At 45.8% G+C, this 10,129-nt stretch overlaps 1 protein-coding gene across 1 annotated transcript; it reads right to left on the bottom strand.

Annotated features, from left to right (window-relative positions):
* Window positions 1-4,672: 4,672 nt before the first annotated feature.
* Window positions 4,673-5,638, bottom strand: LOC125644940 (olfactory receptor 51G2-like). Its single transcript, XM_048869882.2, has one exon. It carries the CDS (start codon window positions 5,615-5,617, stop codon window positions 4,673-4,675), a length of 945 nt encoding a protein of 314 aa, XP_048725839.2. The 5' UTR covers window positions 5,618-5,638.
* Between the last annotated feature and the right edge of the window lie 4,491 nt (window positions 5,639-10,129).

Below are 10,129 nucleotides of genomic sequence, written 5' to 3'. Positions count from 1 at the left end.
TTGGGGTAAGATCTAAGTTATTATTTGACCTGGGTCTGGGGCTTGGTCCTTTGGGATAGAGAGAACTTTTTTTCTTTTATTGGGGTATTGGTTTCCATAACCATTTATCCCCTTAACGAGTGGCACTGGCGGTGATACTGGGAAACTGGAGTGTCCAAGGGAATTGCTTGTGTGACTTGTGCATAGGCAGTGGGGTAAATCATAGAATAGAATCATAGAATCATAGAATATCAGGGTCGGAAAGGACCTCAGGAGGTCATCTAGTCCAACCCCCTGCTCAAAGCAGGACCGATCCCCAATTAAATCATCCCAGCCAGGGCTTTGTCAAGCCTGACCTTAAAAACTTCCAAGGAAGAAGATTCCACCACCTCCCTAGGTAACGCATTCCAGTGTTTCACCACCCTCTTAGTGAAAAAGTTTTTCCTAATATCCAACCAAAATCTCCCCCATTGCAACTTGAGACCATTACTCCTTGTTCTGTCATCTGCTACCACTGAGAACAGTCTAGAAAGCCATCCTCTTTGGAACCCCCTTTCAGGTCGTTGAAAGCAGCTATCAAATCCCCCCTCATTCTTCTCTTCTGTAGACTAAACATCCCCAGTTCCCTCAGCCTCTCCTCATAACTCATGTGTTCCAGTCCCCTAATCATTTTTGTTGCCCTCCGCTAGCAAACCAAACCAAACCAAAGTCCTCTCTGTCTGGCTTGTTTGGTTTGCCTTAGAGGTGGAAAACTCCAGCGTTGGGCTGTAACTGCCCTGCTTGAAGCAATTTATCCTGAATTGGCACTCTCAGTTGGGTCCCACCAGAACCAGCATGGTTATACTTCTATGCCCACCTTGCCTCAGTGGCTACTGCCAATCATCATCTAGTTCCTGCTCACTGGGGCAGACTGAAGTGTGTAATGGCCACTCATCATTGGCAAGGGGTTAGGACCTGCTGCCTTTACCTATCCCCGGGCTGCCCCTGTGCAGCCCCAGTACCTTTTGTAGGCCATCAACAAGGCCTGCAGCCTGAGGGTTTACGAGTCTGGAGCTCCTAAGCTCCCTTTCCCTTCCCCAGCACTGCTCCTCTTCAGGTACCTTGCTCCCAGGCAGCTAGCCCTTCCCACTCCAGGGCTAGAGTGAGACTCCTCCAGCTTCTGGCCCACAGCCCTCTTATCAGGGCCAGCTGGGCCCTAATTGAGCTGGCCACCACTGTGGCTGCTTCCCCAATCAGCCTAGCTTGGCTGCTTTTATCCCCTGCTTATTGGAGTGGGGCAGCCACCCCACTTCAGACCCCAAGTCTTTTTCAGAGTCACTGCTTCCCAGCATTGGGTCCTCCATCTAGTAAGGATGGCCTGCATCTCTTGTTTCTACTGTACACCTTCACATTGAGCCGTACCAAAACACCTGTGGCTGCAGCCCATAGGGATTAGGTGAGTTGCCCAAGGTCGCAGAAGAAGTCTGTGGAAGAGCCTGGAACTGAAGCCAGTTCCTCTGACTCCCAGGCCAGCACTTCAACCCTGAACCATCCTTCCTCTCTGGGGCTAGAGGCTGGGGAGGGGGCAGCTGGCAGCTCAACATGCTGAGATTACCAGAAACTCAGGGAATTAAACTGCTGTGACATCACTAAACAGGAACCCAAGAACAATTCCTTTTCCAGACGATAATGCTAAGTTATGCTTTCTTCTGAATCTACTGAGGGACAAATCCATTGGCCAGGGCATGGAGCAGGGGGGTTATAGTGGGCAAGCAACTCCACATGAGCTCCCAGTGTGACCCAAAATGGGTGAATGTGGTCCGTAGGGACATAGGCCTCTAAGGGACCTCCTGGGTCCATGAGCCCAGTCCCCTTTTATGACATGTGACCCCAACATAGTGTTCGGTGCATAAGCCTCTGTAAGCAGGGTCTGAATGAGTTCTCCCCTGACAGCTAGCTGGGAATGAGAGAGTCTTCAAACAGTATTTACATGAACACTCTTGGTTTGCCTAGATATCCAGCAGATAGAGCACTACTGCTCAAAGTGATCAACTTTGGTTGGTCTTTGTCATAAATATAAAGGGAAGGGTAAACCCCTTTGAAATCCCTCCTGGCCAGGGGAAAGCTCCTCTCACCTGTAAAGGGTTAAGAAGCTAAAGGTAACCTCGCTGGCACCTGACCAAAATGACCAATGAGGAGACAAGATACTTTCAAAAGCTGGGAGGAGGGAGAGAAACAAAGGGTCTGTGTCTGTCTGTAGTCGTCTTGGCCGGGGATAGACCAGGAATGGAGTCTTAGAACTTTTAGTAAGTAATCTAGCTAGGTATGTGTTAGATTATGATTTCTTTAAATGGCTGAGAAAAGCATTGTGCTGAATAGAATAACTATTTCTGTCTGTGTATCTTTTTTGTAACTTAAGGTTTTGCCTAGAGGGGTTCTCTATGTTTTTGAATCTAATTACCCTGTAAGATATCTACCATCCTGATTTTACAGGGGGGATTTCTTTATTTCTATTTACTTCTATTTTTTATTAAAAGTCTTCTTGTAAAAAACTGAATGCTTTTTTCATTGTTCTCAGATCCAAGGGTTTGGGTCTGTGGTCACCTAGGCAAATTGGTGAGGCTTTTTATCCAACATTTCCCAGGAAAGGGGGGGTGCAAGTGTTGGGAGGATTGTTCATTGTTCTTAAGATCCAAGGGTCTGGGTCTGTAGTCACCTAGGCAAATTGGTGAGGCTTTTTACCAAACCTTGTCCAGGAAGTGGGGTGCAGGGTTTTGGGAAGTATTTTGGGGGGAAAGACGCGTCCAAACAGCTCTTCCCCAGTAACCAGTATTAGTTTGGTGGTGGTAGCGGCCAGTCCAAGGACAACGGGGGGAATATTTTGTACCTTGGGGAAGTTTTGACCTAAGCTGGTAAATATAAGCTTAGGAGGTTTTTTTCATGCAGGTCCCCACATCTGTACCCTAGAGTTCAGAGTGGGGGAGGAACCTTGACAGTCTTAGATTACAAATCACTGCAGTACTGAATGCAGGGGTAATGAAATGTTGTCAATGTTATTGTCTTTATTGTATGAACAAAGGGGAGAGAAACTGTGCTTAATGTCTCCCAAATGAGGGGGTTACGCTCAGCTGAAAGGACCTCGCTAAGCCAGGGACTCAAATGCCAGAGTCCTGTGAGAGGGATGGGGACAGGTTTAACATAGTGTCCCCAGTCTGGTTTAACTTGTTCCTTCCCACTATTCAACGATAGAGCTGAATAGGCTCCATTAAGAGCCTCCTTTTCTTTTAAGTACTCAAATGAGAGATGAAATCACTTGTGGGGGGACAGCATTTGTGACTAACCTCTTAAAAGCTGAAAATATGAGTCAGCAATCCCTAAGTGACTGACCTGCAGAGGTCACAGCAGAGTGGCAAGTGGCACCAGTAGGGACCTGACAGTCGGCTGTATTAATACCCACCACAGGTATTAATACAAACTCTGCATTAATTAATAAGTTAACAGAAGTACAAACAGTAGGATTTAAGTGGTTCCAAGTAATAACAGACAGAACAAAGTGAATTACCAAGCAAAATATAATAAAGCACGCAAGTTGAAACCTAGTACAGTAAGAAAATGATTACAGATGAAATCTCACCCTCAGAGATGTTACAGTAAGTTTCTTTGACAGACTAGCCTCCTTCTAGTCTGGGTCCAGCAATCACTCACACCCCTGTGGTTATTGTTCTTTGTTCCAGTTTCTTTCAGGTATCCTTTGGGGGTGGAAAGGCTATCTCTTGAGTTAGCTGAAGATAAAATGGAGGGGTCTCCCTCAGGCTTAAATTGATTTTCTCTTGTGGGTGGAAACCCCTTCTCTCTCCTATGCAGAATCCAGTTACAAGCTGCAATTTTTGAGTCACATGGGCATGTCACATGTCCCTGCATGACTCAGAACTTTACAGGTGGCAGCCATTCTTCACATGCTACCTTGAACATCACAAGTAGGCTTTTTATGTGGATTGGAGTCTTCCAAGGTTCCATTGTCAATTAAGTGTTTCTTGATTGGACACTTAACTTGCAAATTCCTTTCTTAAGAAGCTGACCAAATGCCTTACGAAGGCTACTTAAAATCAAACAAGTACACAGCCACTATTCATAACTTCAAACACAATAATGACACATGCATACAAATAGGATGGATATATTCAGTAGATCATAACCTTTACAGGGCTATGTTACATGGCATAGGCAGAATCAAACATATTCCAGTTATGTCATATTTACATTCATGAGCACATTTCCAGAAAGCATTATAGGGTGCAACATCAGAATGGTGTCACCAGGCACTGTGGGATACATACTCACAATGCATTGCCCCCGAGAATGGTGCCCTGAATGTGGACACAATCTGTTGACAGAGGGAGCAAATGTAGACTCGCTTTGGTGACTTTGCTTTTGTCAATTTTTTTGTGTCGACATAAGTTTCATTGACAAAACTTGGTAGTGTAGACAAGCCCTTTGTAAATGCTGCTGACTGCCTTGGTCTCCATCCCGCAGTGAGCTGTCCTCCCTCACTGCCCCTCTCCCATTGCTCCAGACCTTAAACACTGTCTGAACCTCTCTCTACAGACTGGAGATCAGTAGCTCATGTCTTCTCAGATGTAAGGGTCCAACAAGGAATAGGTGGCCCATGTTTTTCATCTCCCAGGTCAGCAGCACTGGAGCCAGCATTGACCTTTCACTTGACGAACACTCTGATTATCCTCCCACGAAGATGTTTGCTATTCACACTGTACACGATTGGGTTCATCAGGGGCGGGACGAGGAGGTAGATGTAGCCCAGGACAATCTGTAGTAAGGGAGAAGAGCCCTTCCCCAATCTGTGTATCAAAGCCAAGCCGATATCCGGTGTGTAGAAGAGCAGGACGGCACAGAGGTGGGAGACGCAGGTGTTCAGGGCCCTGAGGCACTCCGTGTGGGATGCAACACTCAGCACCGTTTTGAGGATCATCACATAAGAGAGGAAGATGGGCAGTAAATCAAACCCCACTGTGGAGGCTGTAAGAAACAAGCCATAGATGTAGTTGACTGTGATATCCGAACAAGCCAGCTTCATGACATCCTGGTGCAGGCAGTAGGAATGGGAGAGGACATTGACTCGACAATATTGGAACCGTTTCAGGAGGAAGGGGAATGGGAATGATACGGCCACCCCTCTTAGCACGCATACCAGTCCCATCTTGAATATTCTCGGCAGGGTTAAGATGGAAGCATATCTCAGTGGGTTAGAGATTGCTACAAAGCGGTCAAATGCCATCAACAAGAGTATGGAGGATTCAATGATTGCAAATGAGTGGATGAAGAACAGCTGGGCAAAACAGGCATCGAGGCTGATCTCCCTAGAGTTAAACAAGTACATACCCAGTATTGTTGGTATGGTGGATATCAATAAGCCAAGATCTGTGACGGCCAACATAGAAAGGAAAATGTACATGGGCTCATGGAGGCTTGGATCTGTTTTTATAATGAACAGAATGGTTGAATTTCCCAATATTGAAAAAACGTAAATGAAGCAGAAGGGGATAGAGATCCAGAGATGGATGTCTTCCTGCCCAGTTACGCCAGTGAGAAGGAACATTGCAGAGTTGAGTTTGGTGTCATTGACAGCTGACATAATGTACATAGCAGGTCCCAAGAGTTTTGGACTTTCCTTCCTGAAAGGAAAAAGAACAGGTGACAAGGTGATATTTAATGGGACATCATTCTGATCTCTGTGCAAACCTAGAGTCTCCCAGGAGCTCAAGGAAGATCAGCAAAAACATAGTCTTGGATTTACACCACGGTTAAGAAGATAGGCTCTGCCAGACTGGACCTGCAGTCCATATAGCTCAGTATCCAGTAGCCAGTTCTCGATGCTTCAGTGGAAGGTGCAAGAAGCCCTATAATAGGCAGCTATGAGATGACCTGCTCCCAGGAAAACGGTCCCTCAACACCCACTAGTAAGAAATATTTTGTGGTATAAATCAGGAAGGTTGTGGGCCCTTCCTAGACTTTTTAAAACAATCCTCAGTACTGGAATTGTATTTTCTGGTTACCTATATACACACCCAGTCACTCTTTGAAAGGTTCCAAGCTCTTGGCCCCATTGATATCTTGTGACTTTGAGTTCTGCAGCCTACTTGAACGCTGTTATTTTACAATTGTGACCTTCGCAGAGACACTCTTTCTGGCTCTTAACTTCTGAGTATGGCCCATTGTATCATGACATGTGTGGAAACACATGGCAAGTGCATGGTGAAAATGGTCATTGTATTTATCTGCCCTGCATTGAAGCTATTTATAAACGTGTTTCATTGCCTCTTTATATATATATGTAAGAAGAGTCAGGATGAGCTCTACCCTGACATCTGGTGGCGAGTCATGGTGGGTTGTGGAAAAGAACTTCAGTGGCTGATCTCATTTGCATAGGCACACCCACCCTGCCTAGTGGTCACTTTGGCTGCTCTAAGAGCCCCAGTTTCTCTGTTATTGGGGCAGGAATAAACTGTTATTATCCTGATTATGTGAATCAAGGACAGTGGAACTGTACTTGCCCTTTTGTTATAATGGAGGGACTCACCATCAACTAAGCAGCACTCGCTAGGCAAGGGTCATGGGTTCCAAAACCCAGTGACTGGAGAGAGGATAGGGACAGATATTAATACTTGGTGGTATGGGTCCTCTGGTGAAGGTATTACATGTTATTTGCGTTTCCTTCACTGTGGACGGTCAGAGCTAATTTTGATTCTCTTTGGAGTTTTGTTATAGACTGCTGAGCTGAATTCATTTTGGGTTAATGGTGCAGTAGTACTGAGGCTCCCCTACTACAAGGTAAAATCACAAAAGAGCTAAACTTACTGAGAGCTGAAATAACTGAGTGTCGTGTTAAGTAGTGGGGGAGCCTGAAGATATATTGCAAAGCAGTTTGTGGGATGGCTGGCAGAGGAGAGCGGCTGGTAGAGCAGAGCAGTTTGTCGGATGCCTGGAGCAGCTCATGGGGGTGGCTAGCAGAGCGGAGCCCCATGGAGAGGTGGGGCAATCAGCTTTGGACCACGTAAGGTGCCCCTTAACCCCCTGCCCACCACATCTCCACCCAGGTTTGGTGGTAAAACTCTGCAGATAAACTTTTGAACACTGAGGCTGCCCTGAGCAGGGACAGAGACTTTTGGGTTGTTGGACTTTTGGGACTTTGAGTGATTTTGGGTTGCTGGACTCAAGAACAAAAGGGAAAGAACACGTCCCAGTTTGCTTGGGGTGGGTTTTTTGCTCATGGGTTGTGTTATGAATCCTGTTGGTGGTGTTTCCCCCAAATAATTCCACATTATTTCCCTCTGTTATTAAAAGGCTCTTTGCTACACTCAGACTCTGTGCTTGTGAGAGGGGAAGTATTGCCTCTTGGACGTGCCCAGGGGGGTGGTATATATTTGTCCCAGGTCACTGGGTGGGGGCTCGAGCTGGTTTTGCATTGTGTCATTGGAATGGAACCCCTAGATACTGAACCCGGCCCTTGTTGCTGCCAACTCTGACTGGCAGCAGGGTTACATTATATATAATTTTTTCACCTTCTTAGAGTACAAATTATGCCACTGTCTCTTAAGGTACATGGGATAAATTTGTAGGGCCACGATCTTAATTCAATAATAGTGGCTTCAACTGTATCACTCTCTATTTAAATGTGTAAATTTGATCAGAACTGGGAACTATGAACTTTCCCTTACCAAATGCTCCCGGTGATACAATCTGAGCCCCAGGAATCCCTCCAAGAGAAGTTGAAGTGCTTTGCCTGAATAGTGTTGTCTGAATCCGGAGATGTGGATCATCCTACAGCCTTCTCTTCATCCTCATAGGACCTGCATCCTCTCCCCATGCAAGGGATTATAGTTATCTGGCAAGTTATAAGCTAACATGGACAGTTACTTCAGCTGGATGGGGGAGGGGTTGGCGTCAGACATGGGTGACGTGTGTAAACACTAGGATTTCCCTAATATCCAGTCCAGTGTCCAAGTTACTTCTGCCATGCTCGTGTAAGAGGTGATATATACTCTATACTACTGAAAGAGAGATTTGCAGAGGGAGTGTGTACATGACCCTGAATGTAAGTGTTAGAAACAACTTCTGGTCAGTTACCAGAAGACAGTATCATACAACTGCTCACTGAACAAAGAGTCAGTAGCAGAAACCCATTGCAACCAGTATGTGGAGTAATTCCGAAATACTTTCTAAAGCAAAAGCCATTAAGCAGTAAAGATTCCACGACTCTTTCTTGTAGAGATTCCAACAATGCTACTGCTGGCTTTCAACGTACAGGAATGTCATGAAAGTTTGATTTGTAATATTTGTATTACAATGCGAAATTTTGACATAACATTTACACATCTGTACTTTAATACACACATTATTTCATGAGGAGGGTGCTGAAGCACTGGCACGGGTTACCTGGGGAGGTGGTGGAATCTCCATCCTTTGAGGTTTTTAAGGCCCGGCTTGACAAAGCCCTGGCGGAGATGATTTAGTTGGGGATTGGTCCTGCTTTGAGCAGGGGATTGGACTAGATGACCTCCTGAGGTCTCTTCCAACCTTAATATTCTATGATTTCTCAGGATACAGTGGGACTTAAAATGGAGCGTCTGTCATATAGATTTCTTCAGAATCTGAAAAGATCGCAGTGTCTCAACCCTCATTTAGTCGCTTGTCAGCAAACAAAAGTCTAGTAGCTGCCCTGTCCCTGGGTTCACAGCTGACTGGGTCTCTTCAGGTTCTGTTCTGTCAGTCTGCAGCCTGTACACAGAGAATCTGCAGCTCTGAATTCCTGCATTCACAATTGAGCCAGAGAGTAAAATCTTTGAAAATGGCACTAGGAAACCAGAGAGAGGACGGAGATGCTGCGAGCCCTGTAACTCTGAGGGGTTTCTACAGGGCAGAGATTCTATAGCCCTCAGCCATTCAGGAAACAGACATACACCCTATCGGACCTGTTACCACAGAGCAATGCAACTCTGAATTCCTGAGTTCACAATCGAGCCAGACAATAAAACCTTTCAAAATGCATTTGCTGAATACAATTCCAGAAGCAAATAAACCTGAGGCGATTTGGGAACTAGTCACTGATAATCCGTGGGATCTCCTCTCGCTCAGCCACTGGCAGGATCGAACCCAGAGAACATGGCATCTAGACATAGGACCCATGGAGAAATCCTGATGCAGGGAATGGGAATTTTCATAGTCTGAGCTCACTTTGAATGTCAGATTTCTGTGTAGCTTGAAGAACCCACCGTGGAGCACGGTTCCCAAGCTGCCTAGCGCTGCCTATCTTCGAAACCCCTCACTGAGTCACCCGACAGCCCCGCTGTGTCCTCTGCCACTGCACAGAACATCTGCCAATGGAAACAGCTTCCAGCCTTTCCCCTCCACTTCACGTTTTAAAGACAGTGAAACCTGCCAACATACCCAATTCCTGCTAGAAGGGAGCCGCTGACACCAGAGGTCTTCACCCTAAAGGACAAGGAGTCATCGGAGCGTTTGCATCAGCAGCAGGCAGTCTCTATTCACATAGGGAGGCAACTGTCTTTATGAAGCCTGCCGGCACAGTCCCTCGGGGGCCACTTGGCCATCAGGGAATGTCAGCTGCCTGGCTTTGCACGCACCAGCTTTAACCCCTGTCGTGACCAATGGCAAAAGTCTATGTTGAATCAAACTGAATACAGTCCAGCTCCAAGATGGAGTTCTGGAGTCACCTGGGCCAGTCACATGTCCAAGCATGACTCACTGTTTTGACAGACAGAAGTCATTGCCCACGTGGCATCTTGAATGTCTCCAGGAAGATTTCTTTTGTGGACTGGAGCCTTTCAGGATGCATTGTTCCTTAAGTGCTTCTTGATTGGGCACTTAACTTTGTGAATTCCTTTCTCCAGGGACTGACCAAATGCTCTACTGAGGTTATTTAGAAATCAAGCCAGTATATGGCCAATATTGATAACTTTGAATACAGAAAGGAGACATGCATACAAATAGGATTAATAGATTCAGTAGATCAAAACCTTTACATAGATATATTACATGGCATATGTTGCCTAGAACATATTCAAGTTATATCATATATATTTATAAGCATATTTCCATAAAGCCTTATGGGGGCACCGTCACACCTCCCACCCCA

The sequence above is a fragment of the Caretta caretta genome, chromosome 1 (assembly GCF_965140235.1).
Source record: "Caretta caretta isolate rCarCar2 chromosome 1, rCarCar1.hap1, whole genome shotgun sequence".
Classification (NCBI taxonomy): domain Eukaryota; kingdom Metazoa; phylum Chordata; order Testudines; family Cheloniidae; genus Caretta; species Caretta caretta.
The sequence above is the reverse complement of the archived record's forward strand: the minus strand, read 5'-3'. Positions and strand labels throughout refer to the sequence as shown.

Excerpts from the sequence above, each read along its gene's own strand:
- LOC125644940 (XM_048869882.2), bottom strand. The coding sequence starts at position 5,617 with ATGTACATTATGTCAGCTGTCAATGACACCAAACTCAACTCTGCAATG.